The sequence below is a fragment of the Sycon ciliatum genome, chromosome 1, assembly GCF_964019385.1.
Source record: "Sycon ciliatum chromosome 1, ocSycCili1.1, whole genome shotgun sequence".
In the NCBI taxonomy this organism is placed as follows: Eukaryota; Metazoa; Porifera; class Calcarea; order Leucosolenida; family Sycettidae; genus Sycon; species Sycon ciliatum.
The window spans coordinates 70,350,333-70,374,597 of NC_088643.1; the positions used below are offsets into that span (position 1 = coordinate 70,350,333).

At 46.6% G+C, this 24,265-nt stretch overlaps 2 protein-coding genes across 2 annotated transcripts; one reads left to right on the forward strand and one right to left on the reverse strand.

The window, feature by feature from the left end:
* Positions 1 to 1,567: 1,567 nt before the first annotated feature.
* LOC135805192 (elongin-C-like) lies at positions 1,568 to 9,671 on the reverse strand. The gene is made up of 3 exons (XM_065319197.1): positions 9,387 to 9,671; positions 9,253 to 9,301; positions 1,568 to 2,378 (listed from the first exon to the last, which is right to left on the reverse strand). The coding sequence occupies exons 1-3, from the start codon at positions 9,544 to 9,546 to the stop codon at positions 2,237 to 2,239; spliced, it is 351 nt and encodes a 116-aa protein (XP_065175269.1). The 5' UTR covers positions 9,547 to 9,671; the 3' UTR covers positions 1,568 to 2,236.
* A 1,672-nt stretch (positions 9,672 to 11,343) lies between these two features.
* On the forward strand, positions 11,344 to 23,459 carry LOC135805193 (O(6)-methylguanine-induced apoptosis 2-like). The gene is made up of 12 exons (XM_065319198.1): positions 11,344 to 12,112; positions 12,896 to 13,026; positions 13,540 to 13,647; positions 14,413 to 14,455; positions 15,846 to 15,915; positions 16,428 to 16,503; positions 17,064 to 17,113; positions 18,056 to 18,105; positions 19,186 to 19,292; positions 21,210 to 21,271; positions 21,644 to 21,846; positions 22,266 to 23,459. Exons 1-12 carry the CDS (start codon positions 12,001 to 12,003, stop codon positions 22,334 to 22,336), a joined length of 1,083 nt encoding a protein of 360 aa, XP_065175270.1. The 5' UTR covers positions 11,344 to 12,000; the 3' UTR covers positions 22,337 to 23,459.
* The last annotated feature ends 806 nt before the right edge of the window (positions 23,460 to 24,265 follow it).

Below are 24,265 nucleotides of genomic sequence, written 5' to 3' on the forward strand. Positions count from 1 at the left end.
ATTTTCTTCAGACTGCTCCCTTTTCAGTCCCTCAGACTTACTTCGAAGGATGAAAACTGAATACTAGTAAAATCAGGGGAAATCCACCAAATTTCTGTCTTATTGTGTGTTTATGGAGATCTAGTATCCCTTGTGTCGTGACCCACTAAAATTATTTATTTCCGGTCACTATGAAGTATATGGAGCCCAGTGATAGGATAACTTGACATGTGAGTGAGTGAGTGTCTATGAAGAAACTGTGATGCAGTACTTCGTACATCCAATCTTGTCCATTGCAACAGCCATCCATATCTCACACCAGTCCAGAATCATCTCCCCCCATCACCAACAGCTTGGCCCCATCCACCCGCCCTAATATTCACCTTCTTGCCTATGCATCTGTTTCTCTCCAGCCTAAATCACACTGTGTTAGTTGAACACCGCCCTCAAGGCATTGCTGCAACCAGTCGCACTCCGCCTTGCCAAAGACCTCCTCTTGTTCCCCACACATGCCACTCACTTTATTATTATTATTATTATTATCAAATTTTTAATAGGGCTGGTCTTTCGGCCAGACGCACCACACCGGCTGCAGATCTCCAGCGCTCCCATCATGGGCAACAGTGCCGACTGAGCGGCAGCTTCCATTACGTACTGATCCTGCTACACCTAACTGTTGCATGTACGGTACTTCCATCCCGTCGTGATTCTCCAACTGTTGCCTCGAGTTCCAGTGGTCATGGTGATCATTGTGAATTGGTCCAGCTTTTGATGGATCTGATCACATGGAAGGTGTCATACTCCAATGCAATGGTGAAGTCTGAAGACTTCCAGGACCCGACTGCCATTGGCTGTATGAAACCGGTTACATGCTCTTGACCTTACAAAGGAAAGACATCATGTATTACTTAAAGCAATATACTGCTTACATGATTGTCTTTCCTTTGTTTCACTCTGAAATGATTTTCATTGTTTCAATGGACGGTTCCCCACTCCTTTTTGCTCTATTATGGCAATCAGCAGAATCAGCGAAGCGGACATTGGACGTAGTAATCAACACAAAAAAATTAATATGGATAATACAATTTCCTAACAAGTTTTCTACAGACATTCATCAGGAAAATACGTCTCACTAATGAAATCTAGCAATAAACAACAATATATACGTGGAAGAGTACGAAATGCACCATGTGAAAGAAAATAGGAGAAAAGAAGGTGAGGTGCGAAAGACTAGAGAAGTGTGAACTAATAACAGGGGTGGGCGAAGAGAAAAGAATATAATGAGGAGGTGAGAAATATTAATGTGAGACTCAGAGAGGGTGAAGTAAGGAGTACGCGCATGGGTATGTGGGTGGGTGTACATGTATGTGTGTGAATGCTATGTGAGTAGTCTATCCTTTTTGCTCATACTGTACATGTATTTTCTCTTCTCCTCTTCGGCATGTTGACATGTAGCCCACAATGTTTCAAAAACGTTAACACAACCAGTAGATCACCCACCTGATAGGGAGCATAGGCACCTCTGCAACCGTGAAACTCGGAAGGCAGAACATGGCCACACCACGGCAATCCACGCCAGCGCATGTAGTGAAGAGGTGGCGGCTACCAAGCCACACAGAATGATCAGGAATACATGTGCAAAATCAAATCAAGCCAGTCTCCACGACTGACAGCACACACAACTGATGAAACCTATGCAGTTATGCTGATGAAACCTATGCAGTTAGAGGGAAACACAAGCATTACAAGACCAGCAAAAATAAAACTGAATCGGAAGTTTAGACTCAGAACAGTTTTCAAACGAGGAGGGTTGCGAGTGACTTGTACAAAATCAAATCAAGCCAGTCTCCACGACTGACAGCACACACAACTGATGAAACCTGCGCAGTTAGAGGGGAAACACAAGCATTACGACTGACAGCACGCACAATTGATGAAACCTATGCAGATAGAGGGGCAACAGAAGCACTACAAGACCAGCAGCAAAAATAAAACTGAATCGGAAGTTTAGACTCGGAACAGTTTTCAAACGAGGAGGGTTGCGAGTGACTTGTACAAAATCAAATCAAGCCAGTCTCCACGACTGACAGCACACACAACTGATGAAACCTATGCAGTTAGAGCCTTGAGGGGAAACACAAGCATTATAAGACCAGCAGCAAAAATAAAACAGACTCGGAACAGGTTTCCAACGAGGAGGGTTGCGAGTGATTTGGCTATACATGTACACTGGTGCATACACACTGTACAAGAAGGCTTAGCAGTCGAGAAAGTTTGCAGCCATCAGCAGCTCCAGTGACACCTCGGGCGCAATGGGAAACTCCGGGATCTCTGCAATGCTGTTCGTGTACTTTGCCTTGTACGTGAAGTAGCTGCACACTTTGGCAAGCACATGCGACCTGAGCAGTAGTAGCAGCAGCACACACACACACACACGCGCACACACACACACGCGCACGCACATACACACGCACACACACAAAAGAGTGGTCGGAGAATATAAGTTCCCAAGTTAGCAAAGGACAACCATGAATCAGAATAGGGGCCAATGGCTAAATAGCACTCAGATCATAAAGAATGCAGAGTACAAGGTACGAGGTGATCTGCAATTACGTATAAACGTGGTAAATATTCTTTTTTTTAATAATTTTTATCTAGAAGCACTTTCCGGGAGCATAATGTGTCAACTGTTGTTACAAAATTGAAGTTTGGTCTTCTGTCGTGCCCTCACCAAAAATCTGGCCTGGTCGGCCGTGTCTGAAGAAGAAAAATGTCTACCTCCAGTGTTTTCGAGGCCATGAAAGCAGGTGGACTATTATGTAACATGGAGTAAAGCCCGGGAATGTCACTCGCAGACCTGTTAAAACAGATAGGCAAGGTGCAGGTACTAGTTCTCCGGCTGCTGCAACGTCAAACGGCATTTGAATCGACCACATCTCGGCTGCATAGGTGATACGAATACTGGAAGTTGTGCTGATCTACTTCTCAAGTACTCAAAATTAGTCTCACGGCAATCGACCTCGTACGAAGCTCATCAGAATAATATCATCGCGAGACGTTCTATCGAAACAAGAGTGGCATGGGCGAATGCCTGGGTGACCAACAGCTACGAAAAGAAAGAACAGTGGGATTTATTGGCTATCCTTGCTCCTAGACTATAGTCGCTGTTAAATACTGCTGATAAACAAATGAATATGTCGAATACAAAAGACATTTCCCAACCACGTATCACCACCATGCGTTCGTAACGTAGAGGCTTACCACTTTGTAACATTGCTTTATCGATTTTAGGGGCATACACATGATGACTGACCTGGGAGACGTCAACATTCACATATTAAATTTACAAATTTCACCCAATTCCTAAGAATTGGGCTCGCTTCAACAGACCTTGCCGACATTGCATGACGCCAATATTTTGTCAGCTGAAGCCTCGGTGGGATAACTCTAGACGGCCAAAAAGAAATTTGAGGTTGGCTTCGACAGACCCGAAGAGTGCATAATTTACTCAATTTGTTACATAATGAAAATTGTTACATATTAAAATTATAGCAGATCACCTCGTACTCAGTACAGTGGAGATCAGATATAACGACACTCCTTCGGGAGAAAACAAAATGTCGCTATATTCGATCGTCACTAAACCCAATCTTCACATTTAGCATGCAATATGTATCATTATCAAAATGACGGAAATGTATTGCAGATATGTATGGGTTTCAGGTGTGTATGTGCATGTGTCTTGCATGGACAGTTCAAGCCAAAAGTCATGCATAGCAACTACACCGCTGCACTGCGGCTACAATGACCAGCACGAGTGGAGTGACCCAGAGGTCCAGGCATGTGACACAGACATGTCCCATGCATGCCACTCCGCCGGATACAAGAGGAAAGTCGTTATAATTTATATTCGATGCAATTTCAGGTCTTCGGGCACCAAAAAAGTGTCAGTAAATTCGATCTGTCGTTATTTTCGAGGTCGGAATACCCGATCTATAATGTACAGAAAGGACTTGCTAAACGACTTGGGCAACAGAATTTTGTCGCTGAACTCGATTTGTCACTATATCCAATCTCCACTGTAGTTTGTTATACCGGTAGGTCAACCTGCAGACATGACTTATGCGTATTGTTACTCTCTAGCTTGTGTGCAGTATATATGTACAGCTTTATCAAATCATATCATTTAGAGTTTTCCTTTCAACATATATCCGTGTTGACAATGGTGCGGTGGCCTGGCTGGGTTGACGTTTGGCATCCGATGAAGTCACTGTGTACACGAAAACGACATGCTGAGCATACTTTGACGTAGTCCGTATGACCGTTGCACAACACCAGTACCAGGCCCGTAGCAGCCCCATATTGGTTGGTCCGGCAAGATCCGACCTCGATGCCTCGCGGTCGGATCTGCTTACATGTGTGAGCTCTTGCTTTTTTTTGGCCGAATATTGGTCCGGCAGCTGCCGGACCGCCTGCTACGGCCCTGAGTACGCAAGCTGCAGTGGCCTACCAACTGTATGCCTGGCTCAGGTTGCACGGTGCGACAATGTATCAAGACCCCTGTACCAAGATTCGTTCTGCCGTTCCCGGCAATTTGTGTCCAAAAAAAGCTGTATGCACAGCCGTACAAAACGCACGTACATGCTTGTGTGAATGAATTTGCATGAAAACGACATCTGCCAGTACGTGGAATGCCAAAACGTGACGCGTATTGGAACGGAGCATGAATAGCCTATATAGTGCAAGTCTGAGTACAGACCGGCTTGCATGACAGCAGGTATATTCCAGTACTCCATTCATCTGCTTTCAACAAATTTCTATCGAAATGCGCATATTCCCTGTGATCATCTCAACGCAAGTCAACATAAGCACTCTGACTTTCTCAGCAATAGTACAGTACTGGCCAGGGGGGGGGGGGGGGGGGGGACCGTTCACGTCACAACTCCACTGCAATCTACATTCTACACAGTAGGGTCGTGTGAATGGAGCTGCTGGGTCGTGTAGCCGCCGTAAGTGTGCAACTAGAGCAGCGTGACCACTCGGAGGGCAGGACGTACCAGTGGTGCCGTGTCACCAAGAGTACATAACCCCCCAGAGTGTGTGCGGCGCCTGATCCAGCTCTGCACAGGGTCTTGGTCGAGTGTAATCAGATCTTTGCATCATAATACCGTACACATCTGAGAGGAACCCGGGGAGTCGCGGGTGCTCTCGAATCAAAAACAATGGTGCCCTGCCTTGAGACCGCACGGCTGTTTTTTTGCGCGATTTTGGCCCATTTAATATGGCGGCCGAGAACGCGTAAAAATTAATGATTTTCGTCCAGGAATTGCTTTAGACAGCTAAGTATTCCACAGACTTCGCCACTTTTCGTCTCCAATCAGCTTGGTTTGCCCTGAGTTTTCGATTTTTCGGCTTTGCCTTTCCCTCAGCTCCGCGTACATGCCGCGCGACCACTGCTTCGATTTGTTTCCTTGTCTCTGGAGGACGTTTGTTTTCCTCTCCTGGGACGTTCGTCGTGCAGAATTTGAGCCAACGTTTGTGCCCCAAATAGTATCCCCAGATTTGAGTATCGTTTAGATAATTTGGAATCGGGTAGGTAAGTGTCCGTTCTGGTGCTGTAGAAAATTTCGTTCCGTGACGTGCATCAATTCCGTGTGACTTGCGTTTGCAATATTCCCAAACTTTTGGTATTTCCCACACTTACTGGATCGTAACTGCAATTGTGTTACTCTCCAGTTGTTGTGAGGACGTAGGGTGATCATGGATGAGCATAAATCGCCACTGCAAGAAGTCTGCCGAGTCGGTGGCAGAAAGTTTTCCTGTTTCCAGCAGTCTACCAGATATAGTGTGGAAAAATATAGTGATCTGCTGAAATATGTACATGGCAATGATATCTCGAAAGATTGCTCAGACATCCACCCACCGTACATCTGTATTCTGTGCGAGCGAGCCCTAAAGAGAGCCAGTAGAAAGGCAGAACATTGTGAAGGTGGCTGTGGACCTGTCACCAAATGGGAGCCACACCATCGCACAAACTGCTCTGTGTGTGCAAGCCAGAAAAAAAGGGGCGCAAGCGCGCACCATGCAAAACCGAACACAGCATTGCGAGGTGCCGCACTCCTGGCAGCACCCAGCCACCAGAGCGATGATGGATCACCTACACACTCAGCCACCAGCAGTGTAAGTGGTCTAGATATCAGTGCAGAATGCATACAATCAAGAGCAGCGCGACAACATCGTGCAACACTGCCGCTTGACAGGGACAGATTTTTAGACAGAAATGCGGTGCAAATTTGCATCATTTGTCAGAATACCGCAGACGGTATCCTGGAAACAGCATGCTGCAATGATCCGAGTTGTGCAGAGTGCATAAGCGAATGGCTCAGCACGAATAACACATGCAAATCTTGCAGCGCTGACATGGCTGCATCATCGATGCGCACGCCCAGCATTAGTCTAACCAGGGTTGTCAGCAGCCAGTCCATACACTGCGACTTCCACGAGCCATCGCTACGTGGATGTCCTGAAGTCGTGCCGCTGCATGACTTGCAACGTCATGTCAACATGTGCCCGTTCAATCCCGCAGAGACGCCATCATGCAGCACAGCACGTAGCCCGCCGCCGAGCACGACACCTATCCGCTCTGTGCGCCCATCGTCAACAGTGGCTGAGGTTCTCAGTGCTTCTCCGTCGAAGTTGAAGGGCAATGTGGCAACCAACCTCACTGCACGTCTGGTCACGGCTAGGGCAGAGGGTGGCAGGCTGGAGGTGAAAACTGGCGAAGGAGGCAGGGGCAAACCGCAAGTTTACCAGCTAACACCAGAGTGCAGTGTACCGTCAACCGATGCGTCTGCCTCAACACTCAAACGCCGCGCTGCTGAGCTGACCCGAATTGCAGAGTCTGTTTGTGGTGGATCGGATGGAGCTCGAGTGCAAATGATTGCTGGGCTGAAGCGGCTCTCATCAGCTGCACAGGAGGAGCTCAGGCAGACCTCCGACTGCCATGGAGCCAATTCAGGAAGCTGCGGCAGTGGCTCAAGGTCTTCGGAGTAAAGTTGGAGTCTGAACGTTCTATACGAGAGTTCATCACGAAGACGCTGCCCAGCTACACCGCTACAGAGCTGCCGATGTCGAAGCGGAATGGCGATGTCTCCATGGCTGCCACTGTATTTTTTCCAGACCTTGTCGCTGTTGTCATGCACTTCCTCGACATCCTCAATGAGAGTGACAGGCACGATTGCCTGAAAGCTTGACATGGCATTCAGGCACGGCAGCAGTTACGAAGACCCAGCAACACACTTCGACTGTCGACGCCTTGAAGGACGAAATCGCCAAGCTATGCCGCAGTAAGGACTTCAGTGGCCCATGCGTAGCCTCTGTGGAGCCTGTTCTCCAACACCACAAGATCGAACGTCAAGTGTACCACGGTGGTGCTTTCATCGGCAATCACGTCCACCAAGCCTTGAAGCCCACCGTGGTCACTGCCATCAGCCATGCTCACGTACCGGTCCTCACGTCCAGGTGTCCAGTCCTGGCGGAGGAGGCCCAAACAATAGCATCTTTACACGAGAATCTGATGAACAGCTACGCTTCTTGTCGAGCTATCTTCAGTCACAGCCAGGCAGTTTCAGCAGACGAGATGGATCAGCTGGAGTCTGAAGTTCGGCGTTTCTTGAGTATGTGCAGACGACACGTTGTGACACGGCGACTTGGAAACATCACGCCGAAACTTCACCTGTTAGAGAATCATACGGTGCCGCTCATCAGGAAACTTGGCGTTGGTCTTAGCCTGCTCGCGGAGCAAGGGGCAGAGAGCTTGCACGCCAGTCTCAACACCCTCAACGCCATCTATAAAAACATACCAGGAGACCTCGCCAGGCTGAAAGTTGTCGCCGAGCAGCATCTGCTAACAACCACCAAAGAAGCCAGTACGCTGGCTCCTCGTCCACAGAAGAGGAAAGCCGAGGACCAAGGTTCAGTCTCCTCGTAAACAGGTAAGAAGACAGCGTGGTGACAGCTATGTCTGTCTTCGTGTTTGTATTTCCAACGCTCCAAAGAAAAACATTTGGAGCACAAGATCATGCTCCTCTTTCAAATTTTCAAACGATCTTCAACTGTTTGCGTTTTTTGTGTCGAATCATACTGAAAACCAACTTGGTTTTGTTACTATTCACAATAATTTACCGATTCGCATCGAGTTTCCAAAACTTCTCTAAAACCCGGTGGAACGACGCCATATTGTAATCTGGTCAGCCGCGGACAGCCGTGACCGGCCTTGCGCTGGTATGGAGTGTACGCATGACATCAGAAGATCCGATTACGCTCGACCAAGACCCTATGCAGAGCTGGATCAGGCGTTGCACACTCTGGGGGGTTATGTCCTCTTGGTGTCACTAGTCAAGATCAGGCTGAGGGTATTTCAATTTTCCCTATTCTTGAGAATTGGCAAGGACAGTTGCTGGAAAATCAATGCTTTGTGTAGAGGAGCAGATGCGTATCGTACTGGGCGTACTGACAACACATTCACATTTTTAAGACAAGCGACACGGAGAGAGAGAGAGAGAGAGAGAGAGAGAGAGAGAGAGAGAGAGAGAGAGAGAGGAGAGAGAGGAGAGAGAGGTGTGTGTGCGTGCGTGTGAGTGGGAGAGGTGTGTGTGTGTGTGTGTGTGTGTGTGTGTGTGTGTGTGTGTGTGAGAGAGAGAGAGAGAGAGAGAGAGAGAGAGAGAGAGAGAGAGAGAGAGAGAGAGAGAGAGAGAGAGAGAGAGAGAGAGAGAGAGTGTGTGTGTGTGTGTGTGTGTGTGTGTGTGTGTGTGTGTGTGTGTGTGTGTGTGTGTGTGTGTGTGTGTGTGTGAGAGAGAGAGAGAGAGAGAGAGAGAGAGAGAGAGAGAGAGAGAGAGAGAGAGAGAGAGAGAGAGAGAGAGAGAGAGAGAGAGAAGAGAGAGAGAGAGAGAGAGAGAGAGAGAGAGAGAGAGAGAGAGAGAGAGAGAGAGAGAGAGAGAGAGAGAGAGATGAGAGATGAGATGAGAGATGAGAGATGAGAGATGAGAGATGAGAGATGAGAGATGAAGAGAGAGAGAGAGATAGAGAGAGAGAGAGAGAGAGAGAGAGAGAGAGAGAGAGGAGAGAGAGAGAGAGAGAGAGAGAGAGAGAGAGAGAGAGAGAGAGAGAGAGAGAGAGAGAGAGAAGAGAGAGAGAGAGAGAGAGCGAGAGAGACGGAGAGAAAGGAGTTATCGGCTTTTGAATAAAAGTTCTCAATACGCCAGAATAACTTACGGGATTTCTCTGAAAAGTACTTCATTGGTCTCATTCTCCTCGAATTGACCTGCAGACATACCCGGGAGTAATATAAGGCATGCTTATTACCCACGACCACGAACACGACCGACCATCCAGAGTTTCAATAGTACCTGGACCGCTCATCATTGCCTTGATTGTGCCTGAAATGAAGGCATGTTCTCTCTTGATGTAAAATTCAAAGTTATCAGAAGAGATTAATTTCACGTACATCGACTCTGGGCCGGTTACACCACCAATTGGGGCCCCATCGCCACCAAGTGCATCTGCCATTGTACCAAAGAGAAGAACTAGACCCTGAGAAGAGTGGCGTCCACTCCAGAAAGAAACACCTCCAAAGTAAAAGTAGCACAGCAAGAAAAATAATTCGAACTGACTGAGGAAAAATACCAGCACTGCAGTGCAGTTTTGTTCGGTAGATCTACCTGCAAGTGCAAGGCCAAGGCTGCAGCTTCGAAATCGTGTACGCGTGTACGTGTGTGGCCGTGGAGCTTGCATGTGTGGTGTGATTTTTACGCCGTGAAGTGAAAACAGCTAGCTGCGTCATTATATGACTCATAACAGTCATTCAAACGCGGCGAAGGGACCGTCACTTAATTTTTTGCCGACTACCCGCCAAAAAAATCTTTTCGTTTCACGTGCACTGTCCATGTCATGCGCATGGACATGTACGATCGAGGTGGTTTGGCTTGTATTTGTAAAATGACGTTTTTCAGTCCGACTTCTAGACAAGTACGTCCAAATGAATTGTTGCAAGTGGAAGTGCTATCCTTCATGCCCGTTGTGTCCAAAAATGGGAATGATCCCACTTTGGAAAGTGTCTTGAAACATGTCCTACTTTCACAGTATTCTCAGGATTCAAATAATTGGTGTGTCATTTTTTAACAAATTTGTAAAATGGCATCACAAACTGGGATATTCGGTCATCAATGTTCTGAAGTTGATAGATATCACTTCAAGGATTGCTAGTGGATGAAAATTAATCTGTCAACAGAGGAGTGAACTGCATTGTATGCTGCGAAAGCCGTGTTTTGTATTTGTAACTAGTGGCTGTGTTATACGGTGGAATTGGATAGATAGCATAGCATCGCAGCGATGTTTTCGTTCTCACAGAGTGCATTCCGTGACCTACTGTTCTTCATTACTGTCTCTAGTGATGGCAAGACGGCCTGACGTCGTCCAAAGGCCCTGCGGAAGCAATTCACTGCCCTCCTCGTCCATTCAGGGGCTCATTTTACACATTTTACACAAAATGGCAAAGCACCCACCACTAGTTATACCAACGTGGCAGGGAGAATTAAATTATGTGCACCAAATTTTCTGGTCAATGTTGATCTACGATAAACTGCCTCCCATTTGCCACCACCCATGTTTCGATACAGCCATCCGGAGCAGAGAAACAGCCAGAAGAAAAGCAAATTTTACACATTTGTTAAAAAATGCCAAATGTTAAAAAATGCCAAATCACCTCGCTACATACATGTAAGTCATTATTGCATGTGACTACCGGTACCTACAACAATACAATCATGACTCTCTAGCTCTCTCTTCTTTTGTACATCAAGAATGTAGGGACTCTACCAAAAATTACTATTTTCTCAGCGACATCAGTCATCATATTCATAGACATAGCCATAGGTCATAGGACGACCCTGAGCTGGTGGCACCAGACTCTGTCAACGTATTGAAGGTTGGCAAAAGCCGTTCAGTTCTTCTGTGGTCATGGCACTCATCGGCACCCTAGTACCCTCTACTTGATTTGTGTCCAGTTGTAGTGACTTGTAGTACTAGGTCGCGTTAGGTGATGTCTGTCGCCATGTCGACATCTCTATTGGCAACGTTCCGATCAATTGGCAACGTTCCGATCAACAGCGCCACCCGTCACAGATCTAGTACTACAGACTACACCACAACTGCGCAAGCACGGCTGTGCCCACTACATGTAATCCTATGCAATGATTGACTATATACATGTAAGTCATTATTGCATGTGACTACCCGTACGTACCTACAACAATACAATCATGACTCTCTCTCTCTTCTTTTGTACATCAAGAATGTAGGGACTCTACCAAAAATTACTATTTTCTCAGCGACATCAGTCATCATATTCTGATAACGATATCGTTAGCGTATTTGGTCGGTTCTAGTTCTGAGTGATGCCTACTAAAATAATTTAGCACTGATGGTCATTGCCGATCCCGGCTGTGCAAACACTATCGTCAGCATCGCTAGTACTAACACCTTGTACTAGACTATACGATTGTTATAATTATCATACATAGTGAATAGCGCAAGTCGTTGCAGTACGAGTACTAGACTGTACATGAAGGTCGCTAGGTGATCGGATGGATGAGGTTGAATGAAAACGAATAATGCAGGCTTTGTGGACAGAGGCGAGGTGTAGCAGTGAAAATGTTCGTGGTTGCTGTTGTATCACGACCATCTGAATCACGGCTTGGAAAGCAGCGCTAGCTGGGGCCCAGGTTCAGTACTTATGCCCGGTGCTAACAGTACATGATTGATTGTACAACACTACCCGTGTGTTACTAATAGTAGATCTACCTAGCGCCGTTGTTCATCTACTTCTAGTGCCGTAGTGGCAGTAGCTGACTCTGATGACGACCAACCTGCAAGGCTGCAGACATTCTCACTAGACACTACAGTAGGCTGAGGTCATCGGAGCTCTTGACTTTAAGTCTTTGCTGAGTCTCCGGAGCAGTAGCAATGGCATCTCGTCATGGCGACAGCGTGGAGTGGGTGGACGCTAATGAGTGGCGAGATGGGAACAAACGGACTCGGCCCGCTCGACCGCTAGCCACGACTGCCCATGAGCGCTGTGAGTATAGCTAGCTGTAGAGTGCGTGAATACTGCACAAAGCTGCAAGAGCATACCGGGAGCTTATACTGGTAGCTATGTAAAGGTCCCTAACCGTATCAGATTCCATCTTTCCTAATACTGGCAAATAGCATGCACATTGCCGGGACCAGTAGACCAAGCGGTTATGTTCTTAGTAGTAGTACAACTTGTTACAACTCTGAGTTTCCATGCTATCGTGAGGCGTATAGCAAACGTGTTCGGCCTCGAAAGCACTGCCACAGTTCTGTGTGTGATGGCAGCCGTGACAAGCATGCGTTTGAGATTACTGTTGGATTTTGCTGGCCACTCGGCTGCTGTACACACGCGCACCTACGTTTCTCATAGTAAGGATTACTACTTGTATTTGAAAGACGTTAACCACTTCAGTCACTGATGTACATGTACACCCATGGCGTGTAGTCCAAAATCTCCCAATGCCGCGGGACGTAAAGCAACAATCTCCCCTCCTCTACTCCTCCAGGCGCCCCCACTGCCGACACCTGGCTACCGAGGTAGCCATTACACACACCAATAAACAACAAAGGGGTTACGGGTACTCCAAGTATTGCTACTGATAATACTCATTCTGACAGCTGTTTTGCCTACTAAAGGCTCGTCAGAGAAGCTCTTTGTTCATGATAGATTTTTTACATTCCGTTCAGTACTTACAGCATACACCAAAGGGGACCAGGACAGTTCAGAAGCACTGAAAAGGAGAGAGTGTGTGACCTCCTGTGCTTGCATATGTATGTCCTACTGCAGCTGCGGACGCCCAGAGAGGGACTGGCCAAGGTTCAATCCCGACAAAGTATCGCACCGTGTTCTATCCGCGCGACGACCGGAAAGGCTTCATGAGCACCACCACTCGGTTTCAAGACACCGCCTACGAAGCCGTACGTTGCAGGAGTCTATACCGGTCTCTGCAAGCTGAGTCCATATCCCTCTGCAAACCTAGGCGTCCTGACCAAACATGTCATGTACATGTAAATAATCTATGGTCAGGCTAACGTGGGATCACTTGATTACACCTTAGCCAGGGTTTGCTGTTGGTCAAGGCAACATTGCACTGTATAGATTTGTATTAGTGCCGGTTTCGCTGCTGCAAGGAAATTCTTTCACAGTATGATCCATGTACATGTACATGTAGTTACACAGAACAACAAACGCAATCAAGGCTAGTTAGTCGCTACTCTGAGTTTCACGCTTTCGCAATCATCAGGCAACATGGGGATGGTACCGGCCGGCCATGTCGGTATATATGCACAAGTCATGTAGTTATCACTGAAGTAAGTTAGCCACTGGTGCTGTAACGTGCTTGAATTGTAGTGTCAAAACTATTGCTGTAAACTTACTATATCGTGTCCGTTGCGGCCTACTTGTACTGTGTCCCGTGTTCCCCGATGCAGAATGATTGCCCAGGTCCCGGGGCATACAAAACAGCAAACATCGGCAGTGTTGCAAGGTCAGACACGACTTCGCTTTCCCAGAAAGGAACCGGCAACTTTGCGTCCAAGGTAGGACGAGTGTGTCTCTGAGGTAGCAATGTTTCTGGTCCACCCTGCTATGAATCGCAGTGACCTGATCCCTAGCCACAATGAATGATTCCTACTCGCTCCTTGGCTTGGACATCTGCAATGAAACATAGTTTGACAATGGATTGCACAACCGTCACGGCCACGGGTTCATGGAAATGGATTGGAATCACTGCAATAGGTGCTCGTACTGCCGGTCGCCGAAGAACTAGGGGGGGGGGGGGGAGGGGGAGGGTCCGGAGGGATCAGCTTCCAAGCCTAGACCGTTCTTATTTTCATGTATTACAGTGTATCCGCAGTCGAGTCACCGTGTGTACATTGGTATGCTGTGCTCGATGAAATTCTAACCTGGTCGTTCTTCAGCACCCGACAGCACTGTATTTCAGTGCATGGCTATATGTTGGAATTTGCTAATATTATCCACTATCTAAATACAAGTACAGCTAGGTTGACTTTCCGAATGTCCCTAGATTGTTTAATGCAAGGAATTCCGGATCTTTGCGTGTGATTCAGAGTGGGGAATTTACCCATAGAATATGTAGAATGTTGTCAACGAAAACACCATTGAATGGTATTGGTGAGCGTCAAAATCTCTGCTGTTTTGAAGTGTATGTACAGTGCATACACACAAAAAGTACTGTAGAAGTACTGTAGTGCTTGCATGTGCATGCATGTACTGCTGGTTGCATGACTGGCCGTTGTTATGACGTGCTATGCATGATCGTTTGAATATTATTCACTGTGCAGTGCCAACGCTTTACACAGGCAAGACCTGGTGCTGTAGCGCCCAGTAAGTATGTCATGCTGTGGTCTTTGACTGATGACCTATACTTTCCCCTTCCGAAGGATGAAAACCAGGTAGCAAACAATAGTTCCTTACATGAAACTTCTGTAACAGCCAAATACGCATGTACCACATCATACTGATTTACCTTCATCTGCCCCGGGCCGAAATGAAGTTGTGCGATCCAGCCAACAGTTATGCCAAATGATCTCTAGAAGCCTGAAAGAATCTCAGTTTGAGCCACAATTCTCCAATGAGACTCAGCAACAGTTGACTCGGCTTAACTCTGGGAAGCCCACAGGAATTGTTATTCTGGATGAAGACCTATACGAGTGGAAACTGGCTGATTTTGCTATCTCCTGTGTGGTGCCTTGAGCGGTAATGGTGACTGTCCAGTACCACACCACGACAGGCACGCAAGCTCTACAAAACGCACGACAATTTAAGTAGTACACCGTAGGAATGCATGGATAGCTGTGCGCATACTCGCACTGCCTTGGTGTTCTTCTTCTCCAAGTGAGACGATGAACACTGATGATAACTTACGTAACTACAAGTACCGTATTTTCCGGGGTATAAGCCGCACCCCCCTTTTTGAGGCAAAATATTGACAAATAAAAGGTTGGTATTCGGAGTATAAGCCGCACCCACAAACCAAGATTTTTCACGCTCATTGACTAATGGCCTTTCTACAAATTTATTATGGTTATAGAGCTAAATACCATGTTAGATCAGATTATGAAGTGTTAGTGCACAGTGGAGGTTGCTGCAGAGATGTTGGTGTATTGCTGTGTTGACTACAGATCACTCCATGTTGACTACAGATCACTCCATGGTATTATCGTATTGCTGTATACTAGGATGTGTGGAAACCGGCACTTGCAGTACGCAAAATAGAGTCCCCGTATACGCGTACCGTATGGTGTAGCCCGCGCACTAAAACTGGTAAAAGTGCCGGGATAGCAACACAGGCGCGAAGCTGAGTCGAATGACATGTCACATGACGTCAGCATGCATACTGATGTATGCTAAGCATTCATTCGCGCAAGCATATTCGGTGTATAAGCCGCAGGGGCGATTTTGGTCCGATTTTTAGCGAAAAAAAGTGCGGCTTATACCCCGGAAAATACGGGTATGTGCTTTGAGAGTCTTGAGTGCTGAGAGTATACGGGTTACAATAGTATTCTCAAAACGGCTCCTACATCACATAGTAAGGCTAAATAAGCTACCCCCCCCCCCTCCACACACACACACACACAGCAAGTCACATGCACGCACGCGCATATATACACACACACACACACACACACACACATACACACACACACACACACACACACACACACACACACATACACACTTGTGCATGACTTCCATGTGTGCTGTGTTGACCTAGATTCGTACAATGCTGCTGATGCCCAGAAGAAGTTGGATCGACATGACTTTCGACAGGCAGAAACAACACGGTGAGTGGCACATGCACACCAAGTTTGGCCCAGTACAGACACATGTACATGTTATCCCTAGCTAACACGACAGAGCACATGATAATTGCATGCATGAACTATTTTACGGGCGGTACGGCACAAGTGACACGTGCGCTGAGTCGGTCATGTGACCCGGCGTTTCCGAGAATCAAGCATGCCGGTAACTTGGGATGTAACAGAAGGGGGGGGGGGTATACCGTCTGTGCTAGATACTTCCAGAGCCGAAGGTTGCTGTGTGGCTATTGATGCCCTGAGCTTAGCACATGAGCCTCCGTGTGCATACAGCGAACGTGTGGTATGTGTGCATGCCAGCTTACTTCAGAAAGACATCATATGAAATGGTTTGTATCACTGAAAGAAAACAGCAGGCCGGTCACTTGGAAATATGCGGCTATTATATTCAATTGCTGCTTCCCACCACCCGGCTTTAGCTTATTCACAGGCATTTAGTGACATTGGCTCTCCGATTCTTCACCTTCGTTTGATTCCAGAGTATTCCGAGATGATCTGGTGCCTGCAAGTTTTCGTCAAAGAAAGGACACGGGACCTGCTCCCAACAAGTACAGTGTAAGTGATGATCTTCTCTAACAAAAGTAGTACATCACCGTCAGTGGATTTAAAGTACAGCTGTGATGTGGGTAGTTTTTAGCTACCGAATGTTGCATATGTGTGTCAAGCTTCTTTCACGACGCTGTGAAAGTGCCATTCGTCGTCACAAGTTGCACACCGCTGGAGGTCATCTCTGCCCGGGTCTTGGCTGTCCTAGCCGCATGGTCAGCTCGCACCCTTCTCCGCACAGTGCTCATATTGGCTGGCTTCAGCATGCGACGAGGTCAAGAATTCAAAACAACAGAAATGAAAATATGTCAACTGATGCCTAGATTATGACGGATCATCATTGGCTGTTCCCTGCTCCCAACAGTGGTCTAGCGTAGCAATGTGATGTGCTCGTATTGAGCAAAACCAGCTGCACATGCGCTGATCTTTTCATTTTTCTTTAAATTACTAATACTAGTGGTTTGTGATCTGCAAACATGGTGTGTGACTGTGTGTGCGCGCGCATGTGTGTGTGTGTGTGTGTGTGTGTGTGTGTGTGTGTGTGTGTGTGTGTGTGTGTGTACATGTAGGTCTTGACTGAGAGCAAGCCAGTACCGGCAGCGGCATCTTTCAAAGCAAAGTAAGACAAGATTGGTCGTGGTGAACGTCGGATTCACAAGATCCATATGACAGAGGTGTTTGAATCATGCACCAGTATTTGGCCATACTCGGCTGTACTTTCATCAGTAGGTCATCACACATGTGATGAGTACATGTAACTGAAGACTTGTCTGTAGCCACCACTTTGTATTCTTTCAGTGACGAGGGCATAGCTGGCCACCTTTTATTTAGGTCCATATTTTAGTGTATGGCTCCCCGATCCATGTGCCAGAGGCGTAGCTATAGCTAAAAAGGTTCCCATTGATAGACCCCTCTTCAGCTGAAGTTGTCATTGCCCTTGATATCCGCTTTTTTCGATTGCACTACTAAAATAATTCTCTGAACGACAAACAGACCCTGATCCCTGGACCCATTGAACCCTGGCATCCTGGTCCACCCCTATGTACTCCAAGCCAAAAATGGCACATAGTACAGCTCGGAATACGTTTACTGAACCAGAACATTCCATAATACTAGAGCACTAACAGATAGGAAGGGTACTGGGAAAAATCTGTAATCGCAGCAGTCACAAGTAGCATTAGCTGCTATGTCATGTCAGTGATATACAGAATGATCTGACTGTCTTCTTTTTCATTGGTTTGAGGGATTGTATTGCATTGAAACAAAATCCAACAGTTTTTCTTGTATGAAAAGAGAAAAGGACCTATAAGTTGCTTGTAGCTATGACTAAAAGTCTACCAAGGTAACGAGATAGCATACAGTCAGATAGTGCGACAACAAGGCACAAAACTGACGAGGATATTGAGATGTTCGACGACCTGACACCTATGTTAGCTCCAACACATCTACGAAGCGCAAACCAACAACCTTCCACTTGAACTTGGAAGGCTCGGGTGCGGAAAGTCCCAATGAGGGGAGGTTTGTGTTCATCTACTTCCCTCCTGTGTTCATGTACATGTAGGTGCAGGAGGGAGCCGGTTGAACTTCACACTGCAGCCAATCCAGCACCGGGTACGTTGCTCTACTTTGATTGTACAGCCGATTGGTTTTTAATTGATCAGCAGTAATAATTCGCCAACTCAGTGTTTCAGATGCAGCTATAGCCTGTATGTTTATGGGGAGTATGTGAAAGCGTTGCCCACTAAAGGAAGGTTCAGGCCACCTACAGTACTGGTACCCATGTTATTGCCCAGCATCCAATGAATCATTACGATATAGTCCATCGGAGCAGCAAAGTGGTGTGCTGCAATACATAGAGTAGTAACAGTTATAATTCTGGCTGTGAGCCATTGCTTCCGGCCCGGTATCATTGATTATCCGCATTCAGCTACCGGTCTAGACCTGGTGACATGCCACCGCCAGATCAAGGAGTGCTCACCGGAAGCAGTTTTCAATTGGTCCGGTCGTACCACAGTCTTTCATACGTTGTGTATAACTTACGGCGCCGGGGGATGTACATGTATGCCCTACTCGGCAGTAAACATGCGTTGGTAGCTACACAAGTTGGTTCGGTGTTAACCGGATCAACCGCACTGGTTCCACCGGGCCTGTTAGGCATAGGGTTCTACTTGGCTTGTAGGTCAGTGCACGGATCGGGCCTCTTTGACTTAAACAGCTGTCTGCAGGATTGCGATTTGACCAGTCTAAACTTACTACTAGTACTTCAGAGTGTGTTACAGTCACTGCCCGCTATATGTACATGTATATTGCACCCGATCACATCATGAGGGCAGTGACGGGATAGTCAATCATGAGCTACCATCGCGTAATGGTATTGTGTACTGAAGTGTACTGGAATGTATCATCAGGATGGTCAAAGTATATGTGCATGAAGGGTTCTAACTTAGCCAAGGCAAAGGGGTGTAGGGGGGGGGGGGGGGCAGCGCCCCCTTGAAGTACATGTAGGAGTTCGCCCAGTACGTTGCATTTCGCATAGCAAGACAGTTATTTTGAAAATGGAAAAATGGGCCTGTAACTGTTTTCCCTGCCCCCCCCCCCTTGCCCCTACTATTTTGACTTGGCTAGAACCCTGGCATGTGCCTGGATTTGGGGTGTATACTATTTACTTTGCTCTTGCTGCTGTCTACACAGGACAATACAATACTAATATGAGTGCAGTGAGACCCAAACCACCGCAGGGCTACAACAACTTGTTCCGCTCCACAGTTCCTAGGACAATCTTCCCACCGCCCAAAGAGGTGAGTACACGTCTTTCACAATCGTAGCAACCATTTCTACACAATAGTTCTTCCCATCTTGGTTCAGAAAGCATTGTGTCTTGTGTATTCTAAACTATTTTTCTACATGTTGATCCGGGCTTTGTGGTACCTGGTTTATTCATGTGTTGTGGTACCTGGTTTATTCGTGTGTTGTGGTATCTGGTTTATTCGTGTGTTGTGGTATCTGGTTTATTCGTGTGTTGTGGTACCTGGTTTATTCGTGTGTTGTGGTATCTGGTTTATTCGTGTGTTGTGGTATCTGGTTTATTCGTGTGTTGTGGTATCTGGTTTATTCGTGTGTTGTGGTATCTGGTTTATTCGTGTGTTGTGGTACCTGGTTTATTCGTGTGTTGTGGTATCTGGTTTATTCGTGTGTTGTGGTATCTGGTTTATTCGTGTGTTGTGGTTCCTGGTTTATTCGTGTGTTGTGGTATCTGGTTTATTCGTGTGTTGTGGTATCTGGTTTATTCGTGTGTTGTGGTATCTGGTTTATTCGTGTGTTGTGGTATCTGGTTTATTCGTGTGTTGTGGTATCTGGTTTATTCGTGTGTTGTGGTATCTGGTTTATTCGTGTGTTGTGGTATCTGGTTTATTCGTGTGTTGTGGTATCTGGTTTATTCGTGTGTTGTGGTATCTGGTTTATTCGTGTGTTGTGGTATCTGGTTTATTCGTGTGTTGTGGTATCTGGTTTATTCGTGTGTTGTGGTATCTGGTTTATTCGTGTGGTGTGGTATCTGGTTTATTCATGTGTTGTGGTATCTCGTTTATTCGTGTGTTGTGGTATCTGGTTTATTCGTGTGTTGTGGTATCTGGTTTATTCGTGTGTTGTGGTATCTGGTTTATTCGTGTGTTGTGGTATCTGGTTTATTCGTGTGTTGTGGTATCTGGTTTATTCGTGTGGTGTGGTATCTGGTTTATTCATGTGTTGTGGTATCTGGTTTATTCGTGTGTTGTGGTATCTGGTTCATTCGTGTGTTGTGGTATCTGGTTTATTCGTGTGTTGTGGTATCTGGTTTATTCGTGTGTTGTGGTATCTGGTTTATTCGTGTGTTGTGGTATCTGGTTTATTCGTGTGTTGTGGTATCTGGTTTATTCGTGTGTTGTGGTATCTGGTTTATTCGTGTGTTGTGGTATCTGGTTTATTCGTGTGTTGTGGTATCTGGTTTATTCATGTGTTGTGGTATCTGGTTTATTCGTGTGTTGTGGTATCTGGTTTATTCGTGTGTTGTGGTACCTGGTTTATTCGTGTGTTGTGGTATCTGGTTTATTCGTGTGTTGTGGTATCTGGTTTATTCGTGTGTTGTGGTATCTGGTTTATTCGTGTGTTGTGGTACCTGGTTTATTCGTGTGTTGTGGTATCTGGTTTATTCGTGTGGTGTGGTATCTGGTTTATTCGTGTGTTGTGGTATCTGGTTTATTCGTGTGTTGTGGTATCTGGTTTATTCGTGTGTTGTGGTATCTGGTTTATTCGTGTGTTGTGGTATCTGGTTTATTCGTGTGTTGTGGTATCTGGTTTATTCGTGTGTTGAGGTATCTGGTTTATTCGTGTGTTGTGGTATCTGGTTTATTCGTGTGTTGTGGTACCTGGTTTATTCGTGTGTTGTCGTATCTGGTTTATTCGTGTGTTGTGGTATCTGGTTTATTCGTGTGTTGTGGTATCTGGTTTATTCGTGTGTTGTGGTACCTGGTTTATTCGTGTGTTGTGGTATCTGGTTTATTCGTGTGGTGTGGTATCTGGTTTATTCGTGTGTTGTGGTATCTGGTTTATTCGTGTGTTGTGGTATCTGGTTTATTCGTGTGTTGTGGTATCTGGTTTATTCGTGTGTTGTGGTATCTGGTTTATTCGTGTGGTGTGGTATCTGGTTTATTCATGTTTTACTGTACACGGGTTTCTAGACACCAGGACCCGGTGCATATGACAGTCACGTGGAGGTGCAGATCAGGAGGCCAGCTCAGCTGTAAGTCGGTTCGACATAGAAGGTTTACTGAAACGCTGCCGCTAGGTTGATTGTCATCGGTAGAATGAGTCACTTGATCATAGCTGTGTGGACCCTGGCTAGCGCCAGACGTTACTGAAGTAGCGTCTTTTGCATAGCTACGGGAACAAATAATTACTGTAGCCTAGCCACTCCCAACCCGGCAGAGGCTTTCGGACGGGTGGATGTGGACGGGTCTGACCGGCAGGGGACTTCGGACGAGGGGATTTTGAGTGAGATTCAAGCTTGAAGTCCTCTGAGCAGCTGTATACTATAATAGTGATTGGAATCATTCATTTCTGTCTGACTACCCTTTTCCTCCGTGACTGTGATGCTGTGACTACGCTACTACAGGCAAAACCACTACCTGTGTTTATCAGCGCCAGCCATACCGTTACCTGCTGCACCAGCTCCACCTGGTCCAACCAAATACAACCTACAGGAACTGAGCTCATTCAACACAGCCGTGAAGGTGCGTCCAGACCCCTCCTTCAAGTCCAAAACTGGCCGCTGGCGAGGAGAGACGACTGGAAGTACCACTGCTGGTATAGGGCCAGGTAAGCTGTAAGCGTGCATGCACGGCTGTGCCATGATGTCCTGTGCTGTGCTGTGCAGTGCTGTGCCGTGCCGTGCTGTGCCGTGCCGTGCTGTACTGTGCTGTGTCTTCTCAAGTTCAATCCGTCTTCACACTGCAGTGTTGCCGCACTACTATACATGGGAGATGGATGGGATTGTGAGAACATTCTGTGCACGTGACCGCCTGAGTCACTGCATGGCCTTGATTAAGAGGATGTGTGTGTGTGGGGGGGGGGGGGGTAGCCTCACTACACCTCCCCCTCCCCTCTCCATGCCCCATGCTTCATGCCCAATGCTCCATGTCCCATGCAGAAGCATCAATTGAGAAGGGCAGATAGGCACGTCAATGCAAAAGCAATAGAATTATTGTTTTATCTTTCTTTTTCTGTTGTGTCCGAAGGAACATACAGTGCATCTGCTCCTGCTAAGCAAAGTTTCCTGCTAAATCTACAATCAAAGTGGACCACCTAGGCCACAAATCTGTCCAGTAGTATCCGAAGGACGGCATCAATGTGTATGCAGGATTCGGCCTACCTGGGGTTCTGAGATGCCGTGTCTGTAGAGGAAGCTGGAGATTCCTGGCCAATCAGGGTAAGGGTTCCTGGCCAGCCATGGTGACCGGCCGATGGTTAGTGATGCCTTTGCACTGGGACCACCATTATCTCTGTCAAGACAGGATTTTCGTAATAACACACAATGTGTCTCTGACTGAGGGTGCATGGCCTTTCTCTGAGCAGCCATATTGCAACAATTTTTCTGATTCAAATTTTTGCAGGCAATTTCTTCTTCAGCCACCAGGCCGCCAGAAAGTGTTGAGGCCGCAGATTCTTTTAATGAGTCAATGAATCTGTAGAAGTAAACGTAGTTCAGTGTACAAACAAGAGTGTTGTTGATTCAGCCGTATGATTTTCCCAGTGCTGTATACAATGTTATGTACATGTAGATAGATAGATAGATAGATACAGACCACCTGCCTAAAGTCACTGTCAAGTCCTACTCCTCTCAAAGCATATGCAGCAAAATTTATTATGCATATACAGCAGTCCTGCCCCCCCCCCCCCCCCCCGCGTATGCAATGTCCAGCCATCACATCTTCACCGCCTGTGCAATTCTTGTCACAACATGTTATTCCATGCTCGAAAAAACTCCTGGATAGAAAGCCATAGAATCTGAGCATCTACAGGCTGTGCTCATATCTGTTTCCCGGCCTATTTGGATGATTTGAGCACAGTAGCAGTAGGGTGCAGTACAATAGGCCTGTATGGTCTTCCTGGTACCATGCGTATATTATTATGATTGCTATGGCACTGTACGAGCCATGTACTTCTTCTATCTGAAAAAAACCCCAATGCATGTCACAGTCCGCCGAGAGTAACTCTTTATGCTCCTGCTGGCTTTTGTACCGTTTGTCTCGGCAGAATTTCTTGAACTTCTATATAGGGTGGCCAGTGTGCATTACCCTGCTGTCATTGGACAACTTGATCAATTCCGGCGCTTGCCTGTTCCTTCCTATCCTGTGGTTACCCGTATGTTGCCACATTCCCAAGTAACGATCAGTTCCTGTAGCCAATACATGCATACATGTATATCTGCACCTGGCTGTGGATCGCCATGCATGTACTAGTCCGAAAATGCTGGACATCTGGAGATCAAGTACCTTAACTAAGGTGTGACTAATCCAAGCTAGGGGATCGATGCATGGACAATCGACTTAGGCCTCGGCCTTTGGGGAATCCATAAATAAATAAATAACAATGTTTTCATTGTGTCCATATCCTTGCGTGCAGTGAAGCATGCAGCAACCGTAGGCAACTACTTCAACAGAGTACTAGTGAAATCCTCTGTATGTGTGTGTGTGTGTGTGTGTGTGTGTGTGTGTGTGTGTGTGTGCGTGTGTGTATGTGTGAGTGTATGTGTGTGTGGGGGGGGGGGGGGTGCGTGTGAATTTGTCATGGAGAAAGAAGGAGAAGAGGAGGACTGGTGACTGGACAGTGGTTATTCACTGACAAACTGCCTACACATACATTGTATAATGTATGGTATAATCATGTAAGCCTTGTTTCTTAGCGGATACATGTAACAATGGTGATCGGTGGAGGAGCACTGTTTTCAACACGGTGCGTCCTCCACCTTGTACTGTAACATGCTGATCACCACGGGTACAATGTGGTGAAGAACTGAGAGTGAGGAGACGGCTAGGCTGGGTAACTCAGATCTAGTTTAGTCTAGTCTGGTACATGGTCTTGCAACTACAAGTAACTATTACTAAGTCTTGGCATCACAAGTTTGTCTCCCTGATTTTCCATGTCGCTCTACTTGTACGTGCCTGTGTTTGTACGTGTATGCTGTAGCTGGACTTGTCACGGAAGCTTATGCCTTATGGTAATGTCAATGACCCGA